The 24,930-nt window shown below is 45.7% G+C and overlaps 1 protein-coding gene across 6 annotated transcripts in view; it reads left to right on the top strand.

Annotated features, from left to right (window-relative positions):
- KLHL2 (kelch like family member 2) overlaps positions 1-24,930 on the top strand; it is a 334,713-nt gene that overhangs the window by 69,012 nt on the left and 240,771 nt on the right. For all 6 annotated transcript variants that reach the window (XM_029571086.1, XM_029571005.1, XM_029571313.1 and 3 more), the window contains one exon: positions 8,192-8,298. In XM_029571086.1, coding sequence (XP_029426946.1) covers positions 8,192-8,298 — 107 coding nt within the window. The remainder of the gene's footprint in view (positions 1-8,191; positions 8,299-24,930) is intronic.

Consider the following 24,930-nt stretch of genomic DNA (forward strand, 5'->3'; position numbering starts at 1 on the left):
TGTGAGATCCGTTGAGAAAGTGCTATTCTTGCACATTCCCAAAGAGTACATGTGCCAATCACAAAAAAGTACTTTTTTTTTTTTTTTTGCCTTTGCTGTCTGATCTTAGTTTTCTAATTGGTTGGTCACAGGCTTTTTTTTCACCTTCCCTTTCTTATTTTTTTGCCAATTCCTTTTATATTGTCTTTTTTTCTGTTTCTTTTTTCTCCATCTTCTTCCCTCAAACACACAGTCAGGTTCTCATTCTCACATGCATTTCTCTTTCTCACACACACAGGCTCTCACTGGCACATGCTCTCTCTCATACAATCATTCATATACACAGGCTCTCACTGGCACATGCTCTCTCTCATACAATCATTCATACACACAGGTTCTCACTTGCACATGCTCTCTCATGCAATCATTCATACACACAGGCTCTCACTGGCACATGCTCTCTCTCATACAATCATTCATACACACAGGCTCTCACTGGCACATGCTCTCTCATACAATCATTCATATACACAGGCTCTCACTGGCACATGCTCTCTCTCATACAATCATTCATATACACAGGCTCTCACTGGCACATGCTCTCTCTCATACAATCATTCATATACACAGGCTCTCACTGGCACATGCTCTCTCTCATACAATCATTCATACACACAGGCTCTCACTGGCACATGCTCTCTCATACAATCATTCATACACACAGGCTCTCACTGGCACATGCTCTCTCATACAATCATTCATACACACAGGCTCTCACTGGCACATGCTCTCTCTCTCTCTCACACACACACACACACACACACACACACACACACACACACACACACACACACACAGGCTCTCACATGCTGTCTCTGCAAACATTCAGGTCCTCTCTCTCAACTCACCTCATACACGCACTCTACGGGCCCTCAGCCTCTCTCTCACCTCTGGGCCTCCTCTTCGCGGGTCGCCGCAGGATGGGCTCTGCAGCGGCCCTGATCTTCTCGGGCCGCGGCAGCCTTGCTACCGGGCCTCTTCCTCTTCTAGGGCCGCTGCGACTTGGGATTCGCAGCGACCCGCGGCGGCTCCTCCTCTTCTGCACGCGCTGATTCGCTTCCTCCTTCCTGCCCACGCGGCTCCGGCAACGTTTACTTCCGGGGCCGCACAGGCAGGAAGGAGGAGCATCAGCGCGTTGTCTTGAGCCTCATCGCTGCGACGCATGAGCCTCCCTGCGCCCGGGGGCATTGGTGGAGGGTAGGGGGAAACTAAAAAACACATTTAAAGACTCGGCGCAGCTGAAAAAGAAAAGGCTCGGCGCAGCCGATAAAAAAAAAATAAAAATTCCTGATAGTCCTCGAAACGCTGCGCGTGTCAGCCAAAACGGTTCGGCGTGTCACCTCTGACACGCGTGTCATAGGTTAGCCATCACTGGATTAGAGTAATGTCAGACAATGCTACAACGGTTGCCTACATCAGCCAGCAGGTGTCTCTGGAGATAGACCCACTCATGGCATGGGCGGAGATAAACCTACAAGGGATCTCTGCCTCCCACATCGCAGGAAAATACAACGTCTCAACAGACTTCCTCAGCAGAGAGAGCCTGGACCCGGGGGAATGGAAGCTGTCGACCACAGCCTTCCAACCGATAGTAAATCACTGGGGTCTCCCAGCCATGGACCTACTGGCCACCTGTCTCAGTGCCCAAGTACCCGGGTTCTTGAACCGCAGACAAGAGCCACACTCCCGAGCGATCGATGCTCTTGTCCAGACCTGGCCAGAGGAAGACTTACTATATACCTTCCCCCCATAGCCACTACTGGGCAAGGTCATCCGCAACATAGAGCACCACAGGGAACTAATTCTGCTAGTGGCCCCAGATTGTCCAAGATGCCCATGGTACGCAGACATGCAAAGACTCATTGTGGGGAGCCCTCTGTGCCTACCTCCACACAGGGACCTTCTCGAACAGGGCCCGACTCTTCACGAAGATCCATCTCGATTCTCTCTTGAGAGGACTCGCCTGAAGAAGTGCGGTTACTCGAAGGCCATGATTGACACCCTGCTCCGCACGCGCAGGTTCTCAACATCTCTGGCATACTGATCTGGAGAATATTCGAAGTCTGGTGTGAGGACCTCTGGATACTCCTGCGGATGGTCAAGATCCCTATGATTCTGGAGTTCCTACATGAAGGTATGAAGAAGGGGTTGTCACTCAACTCCCTCAAGGTCCAAGAAGCAGCCCTCTCCTGCTTCAGAGCCGAAGTGAATGGAATCAGTCTATCAGCTCATCCGGATTTGACCCATTTCCTGAAAGGGGTTAAGCAACTCCGGCCACCCCTAAAGTGGCCGGTGCCCCTATGGAACCTCAATCTGGTATTAGACTTCCTAGTGGGGGCTTCGTTCAGAACAATGCGCGGTCTGTCACTACGCCTCTTAACATTGAAGACGGTATTCCTGGTGGCAATATGTTCAGCTCGTCGCATCTCCAAACTATAGGCACTATCCTGTCGGGAACCGTTCTTTAGGTTCACTCCTGGAACCATACAGCTGTGCATCGTCCCCTCCTTCCTACCAAAAGTGGTTTCCGAGATTCATTTGAACCAAGCCATCTCCCTACCGTCTACAGATGAATATAAGGACTCTGAAGACTCTCATGCCTTCTTCGCCATCTAAATATCGACAGACTCCTGGTGCGATTCGTGGAAAGATTGGAACCGGTGCGCAAAACAGATCACTTGTTCGTTCTCCACAGCGGGAAGAATCAAGGAGAAGCGGCCTGACGGGCGACCATAGCTCGCTGGATCAAGGAAGTCATCAAGGTGGCCTACATAGAGGCAGGAAAGCCCTTACCCCCATACAGGTTAAGGCTCATTCTACTAGGGCCCAGGCAGTATCTTGGGCAGAAACCAAGCTGCTGTCGCCCTTCGAGCTCTGTCGGGCAGCGACATGGTCCTCCCTGCACACCTTCTCCAGGTTCTACCGCCTGGATGTTCAAGCCCGAGAAGGCGCAGCCTTTGCAAGGGCAGTACTAAGTGGGCCACGGGCAGCCTCCCACCCTGTCTGGGAGTAGCTTTTGTACATCCCACTGGTCCTGAGTCCATCTGGCTACATGCTAGGAAATGGAGAAATTACTTACCTGATAATTTTGTTTTCCTTAGTGTAGACAGATGGACTCAGCATCCCGCCCACAGCTGCCCCATAGAAGGAGAACCTTGGGAAGTGAACCTCGAGATTAAGCAAATACGGGTAAGCTGTTGCCTACCCCTATTTCAAGACACCTGCAGTTTGTCCGGTATCGGCGTTAATTGGTTGAGTGCACTGACGGTCTCCAGTTTTTTTTAAATCAGTTGAGTCAGTTTAATCAGTTTTAATCAAGTTATTTAAGCAAATATATATATTCACAATGGCTTTTCGAAGAGAATACTGAAGAGCTGAGGTCATTGCAGGGGTATATCTAGGGTGATGTCAGCTTTGAAATCTGACTCTGTCTCCCATCTGCTAGCAGAAGAGCACATAACCCACTGGTTCTGAGTCCATCTGTCTACACTAAGGAAAAAAAAATTATCAGGTAAATAACTTCTCCATTCTGTCATCTAAGACAGAACTCCTAATTATATATTTAACATACTTAAGGTTCAATGGTGCCAGTTACTCAAATTTTCACATAACATAAAACACAAAAAATACCCATGGTTAAAAACAAAACACCAAAGACACAACACCGACAAGAAATAACCCGCAAATATACATACATGTGGCGGAATAAGTTGGTTTGCAAGGTGGCAGTGGGGGGGGGCCTGATTGCAGTTGGGGGCTGCTGAGAACTGCACAGGCACGAGGAGGAGAGAAGACGTAGGGGGAGATATATGATGTATGCTTTTAAATACCTGAAAGGAATTAATGCACAGGAATCAAACTTGTTCCAATGGAAAAGGGAGTGGTAGAATTAGGCATCATGATATGAAACTGCAAAGGTAGATTCAGGGGCAACATCAGGAAATCTTTTTTTTTATGGAAGGATGGTGGATGCATGGAATGCCCTACTGGTAGAGTTGGTGAAGACAAGAACTGCAATGGAATTCAAAAGGGCATGGGGTAAACACACAGGATCCCCAGTGGCTAGAGGATGGAATTGAAAAAAACAGGGCAGCCTGTGGTAACTTTAGGTGTAACTCGCAAGGAGCGGCAGTTACAACCCTAAATGTTTTGCTGAGCAGACTCATGGACCATTTAGGTTTTTATCTTCCATCATTAAACTCATCAGGGCTTGGATGTGATGTGGTTGTAGTCTGTGACTATAGATGGACTCTGTAAGAGGACCAAGGTGTTTCTTACCCATGGTAGGCCTTAGGATCTGGGAGAATGCATGCCCTCAAATTGCCCTGTTTGTCTATTTCCATTTCCACATTGGATTGGGGGTGAGGGATCCAGGGGTTTAAGCATATTTAGAAAAGGCTTGGGTACCTAGGTTCGATTTCCGTCAGGACATTTAATAAAGTTGCAGCTTCCATTATTCCACTCAATTAAATGTCTTTGAATTTATTGACTCAATCTTGTTAAGGTGCTTGTTGCAGGGGGGTTTGAGTTGGTCATGGCTGCCCATGTTATAAATCTTTGTTCTTGCTGTACTGCTCAATGCTCCTGTCCTGTTACCTGAGCTGTATTTGAGTGAATGTATTTATTAACCTTGTACCTCTTGTGTATTGCACTGGAGGAACAGTTTTCATCATTATGCACTTGTACGTTTGGCTGCGTTTTTTTTGTAAGAGAAATGGTGGTTAGGAATTGTTTTCTTAGCCCATTTGTGCACTTTAGCTTCCGTTCTGCAAAATCCATGAACTACATAAGTGGATGAATACCTGGAAATATTCAATCTGTCACTTTTTTTTTTCTTATGCTGCTTCAAATTGGCTAAGCCCCTTGGCCCGGGCTACAGTATCATGGGGTTTGAAGTATCTTGTCTGACAGAGCTCACTAGGAATCTGGCGCATTGGGGTGTTGATCCGGGAGGTGGACCCTTGGTCCGAGGTAGAGTTGGCACTACTTAAGAGAGTAAACTCTCCCAAATTCCTACCGTCGGAAGGCAAGGCTGAGCTCAGAAGTTCCCTTGAAGTTGGAGAGGGGAATCTGGATGCAGGTGCCTCCTGCAGGTCGTGTAGTCCAGATGGCTGGCGCCTCCAGCAGGTCGTGTAAAGTTCTAAGTCAAGCTTGAGAGCGGTCAAAGCCAAAGCAGGGTCAGCAGCCGGTCCATGGGTCCAAGCCAAAGGATGATCAGCAGCCAGTCCAGGGGTCAATGCCAAAGAATATTCCGCAGCCAGTCCAGGGGTCAATGTCAAGGAGTACTCCGCGGCTAGTCCAGAGGTAAATGCCAAAGAATCCAAACAGCAGAAGCGGAACAGGAACGGGACACCAGGTACTCAGAACACTACACCAAGGAGCCAAGAAGCCAAGGCAAGGTCTGAGGTACAGACCTTGCCTTAAATAGTACCCCTGAAGGTGGAGCCCACAGGAAGGACCCAATACTATATCCTGTGTGGCTCCTTTAAGAATTGGCTTTTGCCGCGCACGTGGCTCTAGGGAGGCCCGGCGGGGGAGGAGCCAGAGACGAAGCAGGAAGCCAGCTGACGCCGCTGCCATGTTTGGCGGCTGCGGGGAACGTCGTGGGAGGGACCTGCTGACGCTGAGTGCAGTCAGTGTTTGATGGTTGGTCTGCCGCGTCTGTGAGTGGCTGGCCCCGGTCATGGTCTGCCGCGAACAGCGGCCATAACATGGGGTTGAACGATTTTCATCCTGGGAGGGGAGGGAAGATGGCTGCCTATCCCTTCCAGCCACAGGATCAAGCATGGAGGGTGAGTCTCGGAGGAGACTTCTCTCCCTGGCTAGCAAGTCACAGAGTTATACTGGGTAGGCTGCATCATGTATAGGGGCCGATGCAATAAATATGCGCAGAAAGCGGGCGCTGAACAGTCAGCGCCCACTGTCTTAATGAGCCCCAGGCGCCCCCAAGGGGGGGGGGGGGCGCCATACAATATTATTTAAATTAGGGGGTCACGTTAGTAAGGAGGCGCTAGAGTTGATTGTGCGCCCCTAGCGCCTCCTTGCTAATGAGAACCCGATCGGCATGAGCGGTCCGCCGATTAGGAAAACAGACGCCGAGTTTATCGGCGTTGGTTTTCTTAAACGCCACCCAGGCCAGGGGGTTCAGGAAAAGGACGCTTGTCATTCAAGCATCCGTTTCCTGCACCCGACTGCCAGTGGGTTTTTTTTTAACTTAATTTAATTTTGTTTTTCTTCCTACTTAATATCGCAACAATATTAAGTAGGAGGCAGAACAAAAAAGCAGTTTTATCTGCTTTTGTGTACTGGTTTAAGGAGCGCTCAGTAATTAATTCCTGCTCCAGGCAGGCATTAATAGCTTAGTGCTAAATTTGCATCCTAGACGCACATTTTTTTTTTTTTTTTTTTGCATCTGGAGTGAAGGCTAATAGCCTCAATCACATGCATTTGCATGTGATTAGTGCTATTAGACTCACTCCGCGTCAGAAGCACGTTGAATAGGCGCTAATTCCCTTATTGCATTAGGGGATTCATTAGGGCCTATTCAACCCGCATCTGACTGCGGGTTATGCAGTGTGCTCAGCTGAGCGCACTGTATTGCATCGGTCCCATAGAGAGAGAAGAATTAGAGGTTAGGTAATAATTGAAAAATAAAAAGGTGGTCTGTTTCTATCTTGTGGAGATTTATTTCTGCACAGAATTTTTCCCATGCCTCGTAAATTTTTGGAATCAGGGACGTTGTATGCTTATGTACCACTGATGCATAGACTGGCTTCCTACGGGGATTTTTTTGTAATGGTATAGTGAAAGCTTGGGATGTGTTTATTTCTCTTTTTCTGTTGCTGCACAGAGATCTCTAAGCACTTTGGTGTTAAAGCTGTTATATTTTTCTTGGTAGTCTCCCTTGCATGTTTTGCTGTTCTTTTAGTGCCTGCTTTTCATTTAATACAAAAAGCATGAAATTGCTGAAAGCGTGGCAAGTTATAAGATTAAAATAGGTTTCGAGTTTTGTTCGCACTTTCATTTTTATTTAAAATGTTGAGCCCTGTTCAGCAAAGTCTTTGTAAAGAAATTTTGCACTGTGCATGGTGTGTATGTAAGACACCATGCGCCCAATATTCAGCACTACTTAGCTGGATAATTTCAGATTTATGTGACTAAGGTAGTGGTATCTGAATATCCGCCCACATTTAGTGGCCTTCACTTAGCGAGATAACAAATTGCCAACTACTTAGCTGGATAAGTAAAGTGGTGGGCGGGATGGTGGCATAAAAGGGAGGAGCTTCTTATCCGGCTAACTTAAACAGATAAATATTGATATTTTGACTTCTCCGGCTAAGTTAGCAGGGTAAGGTAGATCTGCTGTTAAGCAGGTTTGAAGTTGGGCGGATAAACACATCTAGCTTACTAAAAATTATCCAGGTATACTTGGTGGCACAGCTGTGCTTCTGGATATGTTTATCTGGCTAAATTCCCTAGCCAGCTATCTTTGAATATAGTTTTCCCAAATAATTAAGCTCAGTGCCAGTGAAGCATTAGGGTGAGGTAGGCTGCGGCACAGGGTGGCGGAGTAGCCGATAAGCGTGGCAGTTTTGAAAGGGCAGATGAGAAGTGGCACGGGTTAGGCATGAAGGTGGAGGGTGTTTTCTATTTTTGGAAATGTATTTGTTTGAGGAGCTGGGGTCGTTTGTCGTGTGTAATTTAAGAGAGAGAGATCACATGACGACATTACCACCACTGATTAAGCTAACCCTATGATTTGAAACTAACTTGCAAAAATTGACCTGTGCAGAGCAAAATACATCTCTGTGACCTGACAATAAGGGCTTTCTCCAAACCTGTGATTCCTGACTGCACAAATAATACATATAAAAGACACTTTCAGTGTAAATAAAAACTAAAAATTTGTTACAGGTGTGAGTGATGGGGGTGGGGAGGGTCAAAAATAGGATATGACATTTCATGCTTTGTCTGCTTTTCTTGGACTTCTTGACCCAGACACAAATACTCAGAATCTCTAACCCATATATTATATATCCCACAGGTTAGAGGAAATTTCTATTCTAGGTGTGACCTGTCTCACGTGAAGTCCTTCATTATCACTTAGGGATTCACTTATGATTTGCCTTTTTATATTTTTGCGCCTCTGCAGCCGGAGCTTGTTGTGTGATGTGACCATAGTAGCAGAAGATGTGGAGATCGAAGCTCACAAGGTTGTACTGGCGGCCTGCAGTCCATACTTCCATGCCATGTTTACAGGTACCCAGTGTTTTAAATACAATTTTTTTTTTTTTTTTTTTACTTAAAGCATGGCAGAAAATTAATAAAGAGCTAACATTTTGTTAATTCCTGTAACAAGAACAAAACTTATTTTCCATCTGTGGATGATATTTTGTGACACTGTGCACTGTGAATGTAGACTGGATGTGTCTGTGTGTGGTATTTGGGCCTTTCTACTCAGCCACTTTGGCAGCAAAGCCAAGGGTCTTGCCCACATTCAAATGCTAACTTGTTTTTATCTTAAAATGTCAGTATTAGTTTTGTTTGATTCTGTGAAGGTCAGATTTCCCTGGTACAAAAAGAAACATGTTGAAATGGCCCTGATGAACTAAATGAGGCACACATTTTAAATGTTTGAGAAACCATGGTAATCCTTGGTAAATGAGTGCACAAATTCAGATTGCTATTCATTTGGATGTGTGTGTGTGAGAGCGCATATACACACCTGGCCCTTTTAAATGTTTGAGAAACCATGGTAATCCTTGGTAAATGAGTGCACAAATTCAGATTGCTATTCATTTGGATAAGCTTACTTTTTGTGTGTATATATAATGTATAAAATGTCTTTATTCCTGCATGCCATTGTACAAGGTAGTACAAAAATTCAAGAGAAACCCGTATGGTGAATGTTACTAATACAGTCATAAAGGAATTGACCTATTGTCAATCAGCGAGGCAAATCAAAACAAGTTATGTGTTATAAATCGAATGACCTCATATAGTTGAAGCCGCCGACTGCACTCATTTACAAGAGTGACTAAAGTCTTGTCTGATTGTGTCAGAATTTATAATCATAGGTCATTGTTGTACAGTGTAGTTTTTTTCTATTTTTTATGTCTTGCAGATAAAATCACTTGTCTTTCAGTCGAGTGATAACTCTTCAATGACTGCCCACACTTTGTTAGATCATCTGTGCCCAATGAAGTAAAAGACAGCGACAAGGAAGGCATCGTATGCCATAATCAGCAACAATTCAGTAGTATGTATAAAGACACACAGGATAAGGTATCAAGACAGAGTCTTTATAAAAAGGTATCTGCGATATGCAAGTTTTTTATAATAAACAGGCTCTATGGCAATTGATACGAGCAAATGAATAAAAACAGGCTCATACTTAAATCCGGTTTGACATTTGTCGGTGTCTGAGCATCTAATATGGACATGCAGGCGTGGCTGCCTTTTTTAAAGAGAAATAACAGCGGAAGCTTCTTGATTATCCTGTGTTAGAACAGCTAATAGCATAAGGAAAAATCATTGCAAGGTTGTCAAAAATATCATATTCCACATTACAGTGTGTGCCAATCAATAGCTTCATGAAGCCAATGTGGACTGACATTGTTCAGTTTGAAAATGAAACGTTCTCGTCGATTCAGCATCATGGAAATGTCACCTCCCCTAGGCGACCTATGTATGACTCGTAGGACCGTCCACTATAAATCAGCAAAAACCGTGCTGCAAATCTCTGCCGTGGTTGACAAGTGGTGCATTCACTGTTTGCTTATTGATGCGGCTAGATACTCAATCAGTTGTGTACGTATCGCACGACTTGTTCGCCTGATGCATGTCAGTGAGCATAGGCATTGATAGCATACACAACACTTTTGATATTACAATCTGAATGTGAACGATCCTGATCTGTATGGCTGGTTGGATCCATGCCGTACCTGGAATTGTATTAGCGCACATATTGCATCCGTCACACGTGACTATATTATTATTGTATGTATTATTGAATCAATGGCTGGCAGCACTGCTCTTACAATGTGTTCCCTGATATTCTGACTTTGGCTGTATGCAAAACCTGGCATCTCTTGAAATGGGGGGGGGGGGGGGATATAACGCCAGTGCCTTCTAGTGATCTCTTGTGCACAGTTGACATACACATACAAGTTGTTCTGAGGCTGCTGGTCTGGACCTATAAGCTAGCAGTTGTGTTCAGTCTTGAGTATTTGGCTCGTGAATAGGCCTGCCTGATTGCTTCCTTTAGGTCTCCCCTTTCACTGAAGCGACATCTGAGATCCTTTAGAGCAGGTTGCTCAAACTGGACCTAAGGGCCCCTCCAGCCAGTTGGGTTTTCAGGATGTCGCTAATGAATATGCATGAGAAATATTTGCATACACTTCCTCCTGCTTATGCAAATATTTCTTATGCATTAGGGATATTCTGAAAACCCAACTGGCTGGGGGAAGGCATGTAGAACCGGTTTGAGCACCCCTGCCTTAGAGTGTTGCTTAAAATTATGGAGATCTGAACAGATCCATCGGGCCCTAAAAATTTGGCTTACTGGAAGGGGGCCCCACTTAAAAGCTCTGGAATGACAACTGTGAAATCTTAGAAGGTTGTTTCTTTCACATGTATAGTGTGGTATGAATCTTCGAATCTTGTATGTAGATCTTTATATCTAAGAAAGAAATACTGTTTACTGTATTAACAGTGAACCTCAAATTGCCATCCAGGTTGTTGAGCAATGCATGAAATTATTGAAGCTTATCTTCATTCCCTCCACATGAAGAATGTCATCGATATATCTCGACCACAACACTACTTGCTGAAACATAAGTGCCGTATAAACACATTTTTCTTCAAAGGAGGCCATATAAATGTTGGCAACATCCAGTGCCATGGGAGACCTCATAGCCATTCTGTGTGTCTGATGAAAAAATTGTGTCCCAAAAGGGAAATGGTTCTCACAGAGAACTAGTTTGGCTAAGAACTATAAAAAGGAAGATGGTTCCCACTAAGGAGGTAGGTAATGGTCTAATATTTCTGTATTAACTCCAATATTGAAAGCTAGGGGACGTTTGTGTATAAGGATTCCTCATCCATAGTAACCAAGATAAAATCTGGTGAAAGATATAACTTGTAACTTTTTCAGCATATATGAAGAGGCCTGCGTAATTGTTCGTACTTCCGGTTGTAGGAAAACATCCAGAATTGAAGCCATTAGCTGACACAGTAGGGTGGCAAGGTGGATTTATCAATGTCTTATGTACCTTAGGTACTCCATATAATATTGGGCATCTAGGACACCTTACTTTTAAGATGGAGAGTTCCTTAGATGTGTAAAAGCCCTATCCGTGTTACATCCCCCATTTCAAGAGATGCGTTTTGTATACAGTCGGAGTCAGAATATCAGGGAATACATTGTAAGAGCAGCGCTGGCAGCCACAAATTCAATAACACGTCAGCCAGTCGGACACTTTGCATGTGACAGATGCGATACGTGCACTAATATGATTACAGGTACGGAATGGATCCATCCAGCCACGCAGACCAGGATTGTTCAGGGATCATGATTCAGATTGTAATACCAAAAGTGCTAAGCTGTTTAATAACAATGCTTACTGACATACATTGGGCATACAAGTCACACAATGTGGCTACGATGCTCATTCAGTTGTGTACATATCAATAAGCATACAGTGAATGCACCACTTGTCAACCACAGCATAGATTTGCAGCCCGGTTTTGCTGATCTAAATTGGACGGTCCTACGAGTCATACATAGGTTATCTAGGGGAGGTGACATTTGCATGATGCTGAATAGATGTGAATGTTTCTTTTTCAAATTGAACACTGTTAGTCCACATGGGCTTAATGAAGCTTTCGATTGCACACACTATAGTGTGAAATATGATGTTTTTGACAATCTTGCAGTGGTTTTTCCTTATGCTATCAGCTGTTCTGGCTTGGGATTATCAAGGAGCTTCCGCTGTTAAATCTCTTTAAAAACAGCAGCCGTGCCTGCGTGTCAATGCTAGATGCTCAGATGCCGACAGATGTTAAACCGGATTTGTTTACATATGAGCCTGTTTTCATTCATTTGCTCGAATCAATTGCCATAGAACCACGTTATTATAAAAACTCGTGTATGTCACAGTGACATTTTTATAGAAACTGTCTTTATAACTTATCCTATGTGTCTTTACATATACTACTGAATTGTTGATGACTTGAACTTCACTGGGCACAGATGCTCTAACATAAAGTATGGGCGGTCGTTGAAGAGTTAATCACTCGACTGAAAGACAAGTGATTTTATCTGCAAGACATAAGAAAAAAAATTGCATTGTATAACAATGACCTATGATTATAAATTCTGACGCAATCAGTCAAAACTTTAGTCACTCTTGTAAATGAGTGCAATCGGCGGCTTCAACTATATGAGGTCTTAAAATTTATAATATATGACTTGTTTTGATTTGCCACAGTGATTGACAATAGGTGAATTCCTTTTGGAGTGAACAAGGTAGAATATTTGTAATGAAAATAAGTTGCTTTGTATTTATTGACTCTGTTTGGAAATGAAAACTTATTTTATTTCCAGATTTTTAAATACTGTTCACTCTGCACAGACCAGAATAGTGTACAACAATTAGTTACAAATATAAAGAAAATTAAATAGGCAGTGTAGAGGTAGATTATAGAACTTTCCAGTGAACGTTTTTCATTCCTGGAAGTAATTTCAGCGACTTGATGTCTTATGGTAGAACATGGGACCTGAAAGTTATTTCCTGCTTACAAGCAGCTTTATGCAGCTTCAGGGGAGGCACTTGCATGTAGGTCACATGGCTGGTTGTATGCATGATCTGAGGAATGTTTAGTGCTTTTTCTGGAAGATTTTGAGCAGATGCAGCTTTTGACTTTCTGGACATCAAATCAGCTGATGCTCTGTTTTGGTTTTTTTTTGTGTTTCACTGTCCAAGAAGTGTCTTGAACTGCTGCTGACATTTTGCGGATTTCCAGGCAGAAACCCATTTCTTTTTAAGGGCTTTCTTTACCTTTAAAAAAAAAAATATCAATAAGAACCTTCTTAGGCTTGAGTTTCAAAGCAACTTATACTCACAAAACCCTGTTTTATGCACATAAGTGATGCTCTGAAAATCAGCTGGGGGTTAGAGGATGTAAATGGATGTGCTTATCTTGGCTTCGCATATACTTTTTCGTGCACTGCACATATGCATTCTGAAGGGTGGAGTTGGGGTGAGGTTACGACTTATCCATTTACTTTCGTATTATCGAACTATGCATGTAAGTCATCATGAACAAGTTTACACCATGCTTGGAACAGATGTAACTTTGATATGCATGGAATTGTCCACAATTAGGGAAAGGAATACGACAAGTCAGGTTATCAAATTTGCGGATGATACAAAATTATTCAGAGTAGTTAAATCACAAGCAGATTGTGATACATTACAGGAGGACCTTGCGAGACTGGAAGATTGGGTATCCAAATGGCAGATGACATTTAATGTGGACAAGTGCAAGGTGTTTCATATAGGGAAAAATAACCCTTGTTGTAGTTACACAATGTTAGCTTCCATATTAGGAGCTACCACCCAGGAAAAAGATCTAGGCATCATATTGGATAATACTTTGAAATCATCGGCTCAGTGTGCTGCAGCAGTCAAAAAAGCAAACAGAATGTTAGGAATTATTAGGAAGGGAATGGTTAATAAAACAGAAAATGTCATAATGCTTCTGTATTGCTCCAAGGTGAGACCAAGGTGAGAACACACCTTGAATACTGTGTACAGTTCTGGTCGCCACATCACAAAAAAGATATCGTTGCGATGGAGAAGGTACAGAGAAGGGCAACCAAAATGATAAAGGGGATGGAACAGCTCCCCTATGAGGAAAGGCTGTAGAGGTTAGGGCTGTTCAGCTTGGAGAAGAGACGGCTGAGGGGGGATATGATAGAGGTCTTTAAGATCACGAGAGGTCTTGAACGAGTAGATGTGAATCTGTTATTTACACTTTCGGATAATAGAAGGACTAGGGGGCACTCCATGAAGTTAGTAAGTAGCACATTTAAGACTAATCGGAGAAAATGTTTTTACTGCTTTTCTGTGCACTTTCCCGGTGCCGAGAGAAATTAATGCCTACCTTTGGGTAGATGCTAATTTCTGAAAGTAAAATGTGCGGCTTGGCTGCACATTTTACTTTCAGAAATTAGCATAACTAATAGGGCCATCAACATGCATTTGCCTGTTGCGGGCGCTATTGGTTTTGGGGGGGGGGGGGGGGGGGTTGGACGCACGTTTTCGGTGCGCTATTACCCCTTACTGAATAAGGGTTAAAGCTAGCGCATCGAAAACGCGTGTCCAAATGTGGGTTAACAGTGCGCTCCACTGGAGCGCACTGTTCTGTATCAACCCGTGTGTCTGTCCTTGTAACTGGTCTCATTATTCCAAGTCCATTCAAATTGAGTGATGTAAACTACAGTTGTTTCTCCACCTCCCTCCCTCTCACTTCACCTCCCAGTAATCTGATCTCTGTTTAAATTCTGCTGGAAACTCTCTGTGTATAAGCTATTTGATTTAAAATGCACAGAACTTTATTTTGGCAAAGGAGAGATCTTTAAAGCATCAGGCAAGTAATTTCATTTCTGTGGTGAGTGGGTACTAGTGATCTATTTCTCTTACTGGCTTGAATGTGCTTAGATGTGATAATTTGTTAATAGGTAGTTGCAATGATTCTAGGCTTGTTTTAGAGACAAGGTGGGAAGGCTCCCTAACTTGATTATAATGTGCATTTACTTTTAGCTTTGGTAAGCAATACTTTTAGCTTTGGTGAGCAATGGCGGAGACTGAGAGAAAAGCAGACAGATTTGCAGAGTGCCTTGTTTTTTGCTTGGCAAGATGTGGCTGTCTTGTGAAGACAAAAATACAAGCATTTTCTAAAGCTGTGCCATTGATAGCTTGATAAACATGTAACGGCACAGTGCAATAACGCCCGCTCTGAAGCGACTGTATTTCAGGATGGAAAGATGGAAGAAGGAACCCAATACACTTCTCTGGAGAGGATTTGAAAAGTAACTTGTTCTGGTGACAAAGGTGTTTTATATCATGGACCCACATAGCATTAATTTCGGGGAGACATAAAAATCAAGGTGCCGAGAAGCAAAAAAATGTGTGGACATGGGCATTGGCTATGGTAGCAATACCGTTCTCTGTAAAAAGATGTTTACCAGCAAAAGTTGAGAGGGTAATTCAGTCTCTTCATCCTTTCTTTGGAGAATAGTATCAAATTTAGCAGTAGTTATTAATCGTGATCTGTGGAGGAGGGAGCAGCAGGCAGGGGAGGGGGGTGGGAGAGGTCGGTGACTGGGATGAAGTGCAAAGAAGAGGTTGTCATTGGGAAGGGAGGGAGAGAGGTTAATGCTGTGCCTCTCCTGTCAGGGGTGGGGGGGAGGGAGAGGGAAACTGAACCACAGCGGCTCTAGCTGCAGTTATATTGGGGAAAGGAGTGGGATGTGAAAATAGAGTGGGGAATGGAAGGAGGGATGAGACAGGTGATAGGATGATGGCTGGGTTGTATTGGCAGGGTGAGAGGGATGGAGAGGAGTAAGGAGTACAGGGTAAAAGCTGAGGGGAGGGAGGGGCAAAATATGGGGTGAAAAATTGGAGGAAAGGGAGTAGGAAAAGATACCTTTCGTGAGAGGGAGAAACAGACAGTGTGGGGTAAAAGGGAGGTGTAAAGAAGACAGAGAAAAGGAAGTCGGAAAAATGAAGGAAAAGTAACCCACCTTTTCCCAAATAAAACAGAAAAATGAGAACAGAGTTGAAAAATTAAAATACCAAAAATGCTCTCTGATGACTTAACCCAGTGACCTAATAGTGTAAGGCTTTGCCTCTCTCTGTCCAGCTACTGAGCCACATGGTCAGCCTAAGTCTCATTATACTGTTGATATTCAGCCAATATCATTTATGGAGTGGGTTACCTCTTGGCAGCCTGTGCTGCAGATCTTCATGAATATTTCTGTTTTCTGTACTGGATGGTACCCCTGCAAAGGCTCCCGCCCCAAGGTTGAATAATAAAGGATAATGTAGCTAGCTAACCTGAGCAGCTTCCAGAGGTTCACTGTAATAATTTTTTGTTAGGATGCAAACATCAACAAAACCAAAATGATTTTGCTTTGCTGATTTCTTATCACCATTGTCCATTGGAGTTCTCATTGATCCCCCCCTCAGTCTATGTATGATCACATTAAAGCACTTGCTCAATCTTTCTTCTTTAAGCTTCGGTTACTGCGACACTTAGATTCTCCTGACTATTGCACGGTTCTTTAATCTCTTCTTTTCTCTGGGCTTGACTACTGTAATTTTCTTTTCACGGATTTTCCTGCCTGTATCATCTGTCCCATCCAAATAGTACAAAATTGTTGCCTTCCTGTTAACCGACACCACACCACATAGAAACATGTTGGCGGAAAAAGACTGTATGGCCCATCCAATCTGCGCATCTTCCAATTAATTTAGCATTATAATTCTCATCACTTCCTTAGAGAACCCCCCCTGTATTTTTTCCATTCTTTCTTGAATTCAGATACTGTCTCCACCTCTTCCACACATCCACCACACTCTCTTAAAGACATCTTTCCTAAGATAACTTTTCAGTCTACCCCATTTAACCTCATTTCATGACTCCTTGTTCCAGAGCCCCCTTTCTGTTGAAAAAGGCTTACCTCTGTACCTTGGAAACCTTTCAGATATTTGAATGCCTCTGATATCTCTTATCTTGCCTTTCTCTAGGATATTTATGTTTAGATCTTTAAATCTATTCACATATGCTTTAGAACAAAGACCACTGGCCATTTCAGTAGCCATCCTCTGGACTGACTCTGTTCTGCTTATATCCTTTTGAAGGTGCAGTCTCCATTGTACACAGATTTCCAAGTGGGGTCTCACCAGGGACTTATAAAGGAGCAGTATCGCTTTGCTTTTTCTGCTGACCATTCCTCTCCCTGTGCAGCTAAGCATCTTTCTGGCTTTTACATAGAAACATAGAAATGACGGCAGAAGATGACCAATCGGCCCATCCAGTCTGCCCAGCAAGTTTTGCACTTTTTTTTTTCTCATACTTATCTGTTACTCTTGGCTCTTAGTAACCTTTTGATTCTATTTCCCTTCCACCCCCACCATTAATGTAGAGAGCAGGAGAGCAGTGTTGGAACTGCCTCTAAGTGAAATATCTAGCTTAATTAGTTAGGGGTAGTAACCGCCGCAATAAGCAAGCTATACCAATTTACTGTAGCTTTATCCATCGTTTGGCCATCTTAAGATCATCAGATACAATTATCCCCAGATCCTACTCTTCCTTTGTGCTGTACCTTTCCCTTGAGTTTTTGCATCCATTTAATGCTTTGTTTTAGCATTAAATCTTAGCTTCCAGTCCTTAACTATTCCTCTGGCTTTGCTAGATCCCGCCTCATGTTTTCCACTCTTTCCTGGCTGTTTACCCAATTACAGATTTTGTTATCCTTGGCAAAAAGACAAATCTTTCCTGACAACCCTTCCATTATGTCATTCACAAAAATGTTGAAAAGAGCCAGTCCAAGGACAGATCCTGAAGCACACTGCTAGTAACTGGGGATGGGCAATTGTTTTTCCCGAATTAGGCAATGACAACGAAATTGCCTAATTTGGAATGGTTCGGGAGAAACAAAAAACGATTGAATTTTCTCAAAATTTAAAAAAAAAATCATTTTTGAGTTAGTGCGCTTTCCTAGTGTGTAGCCAGATGGACTCAGGACCAATGGGTATTGTGCTCTTCTGCTAGCAGATGGGAGATGGAGTCAGATTTCAAGCTGACGTCATCCTGGGTCATATAACCCTGCACTGACCTCACTTCCTCAGTATCTCTCCATCTCCTAGCAGGTGCGGACACTATACCACAAACTAGAATAGTGTTAATTACAGCAAGAAGAAAAAAAATTACCTTTAAGAAGATCGAGTCCCACTCTCCTGCGGTGAAACCTAAGGGTCCCTCCCCCAGTTGACAATTCATGAGGTGATTTCCGATATACCTCAGAGGTGAGCCTTGGTCTGGTAGCCAGTTCCCGGCATCGACTTAGCCCCCAGGGTGGCTGAAAGGCAGCGGATGCAGAATTGAGCACAGCGGTGAAGGTATTCCCCTCTCCTCCCGCAGCTGGAGACCACGCGGCAGGTAATCGCCAAGACCAGGTAAGGTAGAAATCTTTAAATTCAGGTCTCAGGTCTCCAGAGCTCAGATTGCCGTACCAAATGTTTTCTTCCGGCGAGGTTTAAAGGGGCACTAATCGGGTTGAGCAGCCCTGTTTGGACTAGGCCCTGATCCGGTGCAAGGGTCCACAGACGTGGAGACCCTCCGGGGGCACCATCTTGCGAGTGGGGTCGTCGGCGCCAGATTCCCTCTTCAACCAGCGGTATGCACGGGGCAGGTCGGGCGGTCGATGTGCTTAACTTGCATGCATCCAATATAGGCACGCACATAGCTGTGCACACAGCTGCATGCACAACTGAGCTGTGCGCACAGCCGAGCGCATCCAGCATGCACAACTAACCACACCCGTGCGCATAACTAAGCGCACAGACACGTTTTTGAGGGCAGCCACGCACACAAACTCGTGGGAAACAATGGCACCGCCGCCAAAGAAGGCCAAGGGACACTCCCTTTGCTCAGCCTGCCACATAAGAGCTGCGCAGCCTGAATTGGAATCCTGCCTATGCCAGCACTGTGAAGAAGCCCAGGGGGAAACCAAAACCTGGATCCCTACTGTTGGGAGAGGGGTCCAGAAAAACTGACAATTGCTCCACGGACCTATGTATCTCCGGCATGACCACCCCACAGGAGGCACCTCTGGGGCCTACTCCACCTCTCCCTGGGATCAACATGGACCCAGGGACCTCCTGGGTGGAATTTTTCAAAGGGCTGCAAATCTTTGTTCAGGCACAACCAGCCCCAGCTGCTCACCAGACTCAACCCCTACCGGGAGCTCTAGATCCTCCCGGTCTGGTTCGGATGCCTTGAGACATGCCTCGCCTAACCAAGAACTTCCCTAACAGAGATCCAGACACCTCAGATGATGAGAGTGACTCCCTGGAGGAAGGCGAAATCCCTCCAGGGATGGAACCATACCGAACCATGCTTCGCTTTTTCCACAAGGACGAATTACCTGCCTTTGTTTCCCAGACCCTAAAGACGCTGGGTATTCCTGGCACGGACCCTATGGTGGAACCAAAGAAGAACCCCATCTTGGTGTCCCTTCGTAAGGCCTCGTGCTACTTTCCAATGATGGAAGCCATCCAGGAACTGATTGATCTGGAATGGAATGCCCTGGAGGCCAGCTTCAAACGGGTCGGGCATTGGAAGGCCTATACCTTCTGGAACCTGCGGCCAAAGAACGCCTGCGTTTCCCAAAAGTGGATGCTATGGTCTGTGCCATCTCAAAGTGAACAACGTTTCCCATTGAGGGAGGAGCGGCACTGAAGGACACTCAGGACAGATGATTGGAATCCATCCTTAAGCAGGCCTTTGACGCAATAGCAATGGCGCTGAAGATTGCTTCCTGCTGCACACTGGTGGCACGTTCCTGTTTGCTCCTCTCGAGAGAGACTGATACCTCCGGAACTCATACTGAAGAGGTGATGGAACCTGCAGCGTCCTTCCTCACTGATGCAAGCTCAGATCTAGTGCACACCTCAGCCAGGGGTGTTGCCTCGGTAGTGGCAGCCAGAAGACAACTATGGCTACGAAATTGGTCTGCGGACGCGACTTCTAAAGCGAATCTCACGAGACTGCCTTTTAAAGGATTTCTCTTATTTGGAAGCGAATTGAAAAAGTTAGCCAACAAATGGGGCAAATCTCCAATGCCTAGACTACCTGAAGATAGGAATAAAAGATTTCAGTGTCCCTCCCCCAGAAGAGCCCAAGGGCAGAGGATCGCAGCGCTTTAGACCCTACAGGAACACACACAGTTCCAGGCACCTCACCCCTCCAGAAGGTCCCTGTTCTTTTGGAGCAGACAGACCAAGAGGGGAGCCAGGACCCAGGGGCAGGTTCCAGCCGTGCCCCACAATGAGAAGAGGCCGACCCATCCACAGGAAGAAAACATAGGGGGTCGACTACCCCTCTTCTACCAAAGGTGGGTCGAGATAACGTCTGACAAATGGGTCCTAAACATCATTCGAGAAGGGTACTCTCTGGAATTCCGCAGCATTCCTCGAGACAAATTTATGAGATCACCCTGCCACTGCCACTCCAAGAGACTGGCAGTAGAAACCACACTAACGAGACTACTCAGTCTGAAGGCAAGAACTCTGGTGCCCACGCCCCAGCAAAATACTGGGCGCTATTCCATCTATTTTAATGTTCCCAAGAAGGAAGGGTCATTCCGGCCCATCCTGGATCTCAAGAACGTCAACCGTTTTCTACGGGTGCTACACTTCCGCATGGAAACTCTGCGCTCCGTTATAATGGCAGTGCAACCGAGAGAATTTCTATCCTCCCTGGACCTCTCCGAAGCCTATCTTCACATCCTAGTCCATCAGGATCATCAGCGCTTACTGCACTTTGCGATACTGGGTCATCATTACCAGTTCCGGGTGCTTCCCTTTGGCCTAGCAACCGCCCCCAGGACCTTCACCAAAATTATGGTGGTCGTGGAGGCAGCGCTGAGGAAGGAAGGAATCCTGGTACATCCTTACCTGGATGACTGACTGATCAGGAGAGCCGGCAGGTGACCACCAGGGTCAAGAATCTACTGCAGGACCTCGGGTGCGCCGTGAACATGAGCAAGAGCAGTCTACAGCCCTCTCAGTCGCTAGAGTACCAAACAGAACACCAAACAGAACAGAGTCTTCCTCCCCCCTCCAAGGGGGGATGATCAATGCACGCCCCAAGATATGGGACTACCTTTAAGTCCTCGGCCTCATGGCATCAACCCTGGAGGTTGTTCCATGGGCAAGGGCCCATATGCGACCGCTCCAGCGCTCCCTACTGTCACGATGGAACCCACTGTCCCAGGACTACTCAATTCACCTCCAACTATCAGCAGAGGTTCGGACCCAGCTCCAATGGTGGCTACAGGAAGATCACCTAAGCAGAGGAGTAAGCCTATCCCCACCGAACTGGATATTGCTCACCACGGATGCGAGCCTGTGAGGATGGGGAGCCCACTGTTAGGAACTGATGGCCCAGGGACAATGTAATAAGAAAGAGGCGGAATGGAACATAAACTGCCTGGAAGCACGAGCAGTCAGACTCGCGTGCCTGCGATTCACCACAGACTCCTTGGCAAGTCAGTTAGGGTAATGTTGGACAACGCGACAACAGTTGCTTACATCAACTGCCAGGGAGGAACCAAGAGCCAGCAGATGTCTCTGGAAATAGAACCCCCCCTCATGGCATGGGTGGAGATAAACCTACAGGGATCTCGGCCTCCCACATCGCGGGAAAAGATAACGTCTCAGCAGACTATCTCAGTAGAGAGAGCCTAGACCCAGAGGAATGGACACTGTCGACCACAGCCTTCCAACTGATAGTAAATGGCTGGGGTCTCCCAGCCATGGATCTACTGGCCACCCGTCTCAGTGCCCAAGTCCCCAGGTTTTTCAGCCACAGATAAGAGCCACAATCCCTAGGAATTGACACCCTCGTCCAGACCTGGCCAGAGGAAGACCTTCTGTACGCCTTCCCTCCATGGCCACTATTGGGCAGAGTCATCCTCAAGATAGAGCATCACAGGGGACTAGTTCTGCTGGTGGCCCTGGATTGGCCAAGACGACCATGATACGCAGACATGCGAAGACTCCTTGCGGGGAGTCCTCTGTGCCTACCTCCACACAGGGACCTTCTCTGGCAGGGCCCGATCCTCCACGAAGATCCGTCTCGATTCTCTCTTACGGTCTGGCCCTTGAGAGGACTCACCTGAAGAAGCGCAGTTACTCAAAGGGCCGTGATTGACACTCTGCTCCGAGCGCGCAAGTTCTCCATATCCCTGTCTTACATACGAATCTGGAGTGTGTTCGAAGCCTGGTGTGAGGACTGCGGGATTCTCCTGCAGACAGCCAAAATCCCCATGATTTTGGAGTTCCTACAGGATGGAATGAAGAAAGGGTTGTTACTCAACTCCCTCAAGGTCCAAGTTGCCGCGCTGACCTGTTTCAGAGCCGAATTGGATGGCATCAGACTATCAACCCATCGATGTGTCCCACTTCCTGAAAGGGGTTAAACAGCTCTGACCACCCCTAAAATGGCCGGTTCCCCTATGGAATCTCAATCTAGTATTAGACTTCCTAGCTAGGGCTTCCTTCAGACCAACACGCGGTCTGTCACTACGCCTATTAACTTTGAAGACGGCATTCTTGGTGGCAATATGTTCAGCTAGTTGCATCTCCGAACTACAGGCACTATCCTGTCGGGAACCGTTCCTTAGGTTCATGCATGGAACCATACAACTGTGCACGGTCCCCTTCTTACCGAAAGTGGTTTCTCAGTTTCACATGAACCAAACCATTTCACTACCATCTCCAGATGAACAGAAGGACTCGGAAGACTCATGCCTTCTTCACCATCTAAACGTCGGCAGACTCCTAGTCCAATACCTAGATAGATCGGAACCTGTGCACAAAATGGATCCCCTGTTCGTCCTTCACAGCGGGAAGAAACAAGGGGAAGCGGCCTCGCAGGCAACCATAGCCCGCTGGATCAAAGAAGTAATCAAGGCGGCCTACAAAGAGGCAGGCAAACCCTTACCCCTACAGGTTAAGGCTCACTCTATGAGAGCCCAGGCAGCCTTCTGGGTGGAAACCAGGCTGCTGTCTCCAGCAGAGATCTGTCGGGCGGTGACGTGATGGCGTCTTCTCACTCCCATGCTGTCTCTCATACATACACAGACAGGCTTCTCACTCCCATGCTCTTATACACACAGATACACACACAGGCTTCTACCACCTGGATGTTCAGGCCCGGGAGGACACAGCCTTTGCTAGGGCAGTACTGTGGGCCGGGAGTAGCTTTTGTACATCCCATTGGTCCTGAGTCCATCTGGCTACATGCTAGGAAATGAAGAAATTACCTGATAATTTTGTTTTTCTTAGTGTAGACAGATGGACTGAGCATCCCGCCCATGGTTGCCCCAGAAAAGGGAGAACCTCAAATGACAGACCTCATGACTAAGAAAATACGGGTAAGCCACGGCCTACCCCTAGTTCAAGACACCCACAGTGTCCGGTGTCGGTGTTAATCAGTTGAGTGCACTGGCGGTCTCCAGTTTGGAACTCAGTTGAACCAGTTATGTTTTTTAATCAAGTTTAAACAAGTTAGTTAAGCAAAGATATATCCACATTGGCTTTTTGAAGAGAATATTGAGTAAGTGAGGTGAGTGCAGAGATATATGTACCCAGGATGACGTCAGCTTGAAATCTGACTCCGTCTCCCATCTGCTAGCAGAAGAGCACAATTCCCATTGGTCCTGAGTCCATCTGTCTACACTAAGGAAAACAAAATTATCAAGTAAGTAATTTCTCCAGCTAACTCCCGATAGTACGCACTAACTCTGCCAGGTTAGTGCACGCTAACGGGAGTTAGCGCGCACTAACTCGAAAATCAGGGCCCCCCCCCCAAAAAAAAACCCCGAACCACGGGAAAAACGAAATTCCCGCAGGGGGCCCCGAAACGAAGCCCGACATGAAATATTTACCCAAAGCACATCTCTACTAGTAATACCCCCCTTCTCGGACAAAATTCAGTTTACTATCACTACCCTTTATTGCCTCCAACTCAGCCAGTTTCTAACCTGGTTAGTCACTGTAGGATCCATACAGAGGGCATACAGTTTATTTATAAGTCTTCTGTGCAGAACCATGTCAGAGGCCTTGCTGAAATCCAAATGCACAATGTCTAGAGCTCTCCTTTGTTCCAACTCTGATTACCCAATCAAAGAAATTGACCAGCTTTGTATGACAAGATTTACCTCTGGTAAAACCATGCTGCCTCGGATCTTGCTATCCACTGGATTCCAAAAATTGCACTATCCTCTGTTTTAGCATTGAATCCATTATTTGCTCACCACAGAGGTTAGACTAAGTGGCCTGTAATTCCCAACCTCCTCCTTACTTCCACTTTTCCAAATAGGAACAACATTTGCCCTTTTCCAGTGCTCCGGAACTTCTCCAGACTCTAAAGATGCATTGAAAAGATCAGCCAGCAGAGCTGCCACTACATCTCCAAGTTCCCTTACTATTAGAGTTGCCAACTGGCTCCAGATTTTCAGGGCATGTTGATCCAGTCTTGGTTTTACTCCTCTCCCCTTATAATCTTGCTTTTCTTAGGGAATGCAATAGGGAAATCAGAATGTCCCAGTATGCAATGGGGTAAAACCAGGACTAGATCAACCTGTCCTGAAAATCTGGAGCCAGTTGGCAATCCTACTTAGGGCAATGGGGCTGGTTGGGTACTATCTACTTTGTTTCCTTAGCTACTCACATACACACTGTGTCGATATTGAGACCTCCTCATGCCTTTATGGTACGCGGCTACGGCGCTGACATGCACTCTGATGGAGGAAGTTTGTAGACCAGCCTTTGACAGGTACCAGAGGTAGTCCAGGAACTTCGAAGTGGGGCATGTGAAGGGATCAATTTCCTTTGACGTGCACCATAAGGAAAATCTTTTCCATTTGGAGAGATAAGATTTCCTTGTAGAAGGCTTCCGTGAAGCTACGAGGACTTGGGATACAGTGTCCGAGAGGTTTAGTGGCTGTAGAATTAGCCTTTCAACATCCATGCCGTCAGTGACAGGGGCTGGAGGTTTGGATGATGGAGCTGCCTGTTGTTCTGAGTTATC

Source organism: Rhinatrema bivittatum, chromosome 1 (assembly GCF_901001135.1).
Source record: "Rhinatrema bivittatum chromosome 1, aRhiBiv1.1, whole genome shotgun sequence".
NCBI lineage: Eukaryota > Metazoa > Chordata > Amphibia > Gymnophiona > Rhinatrematidae > Rhinatrema > Rhinatrema bivittatum.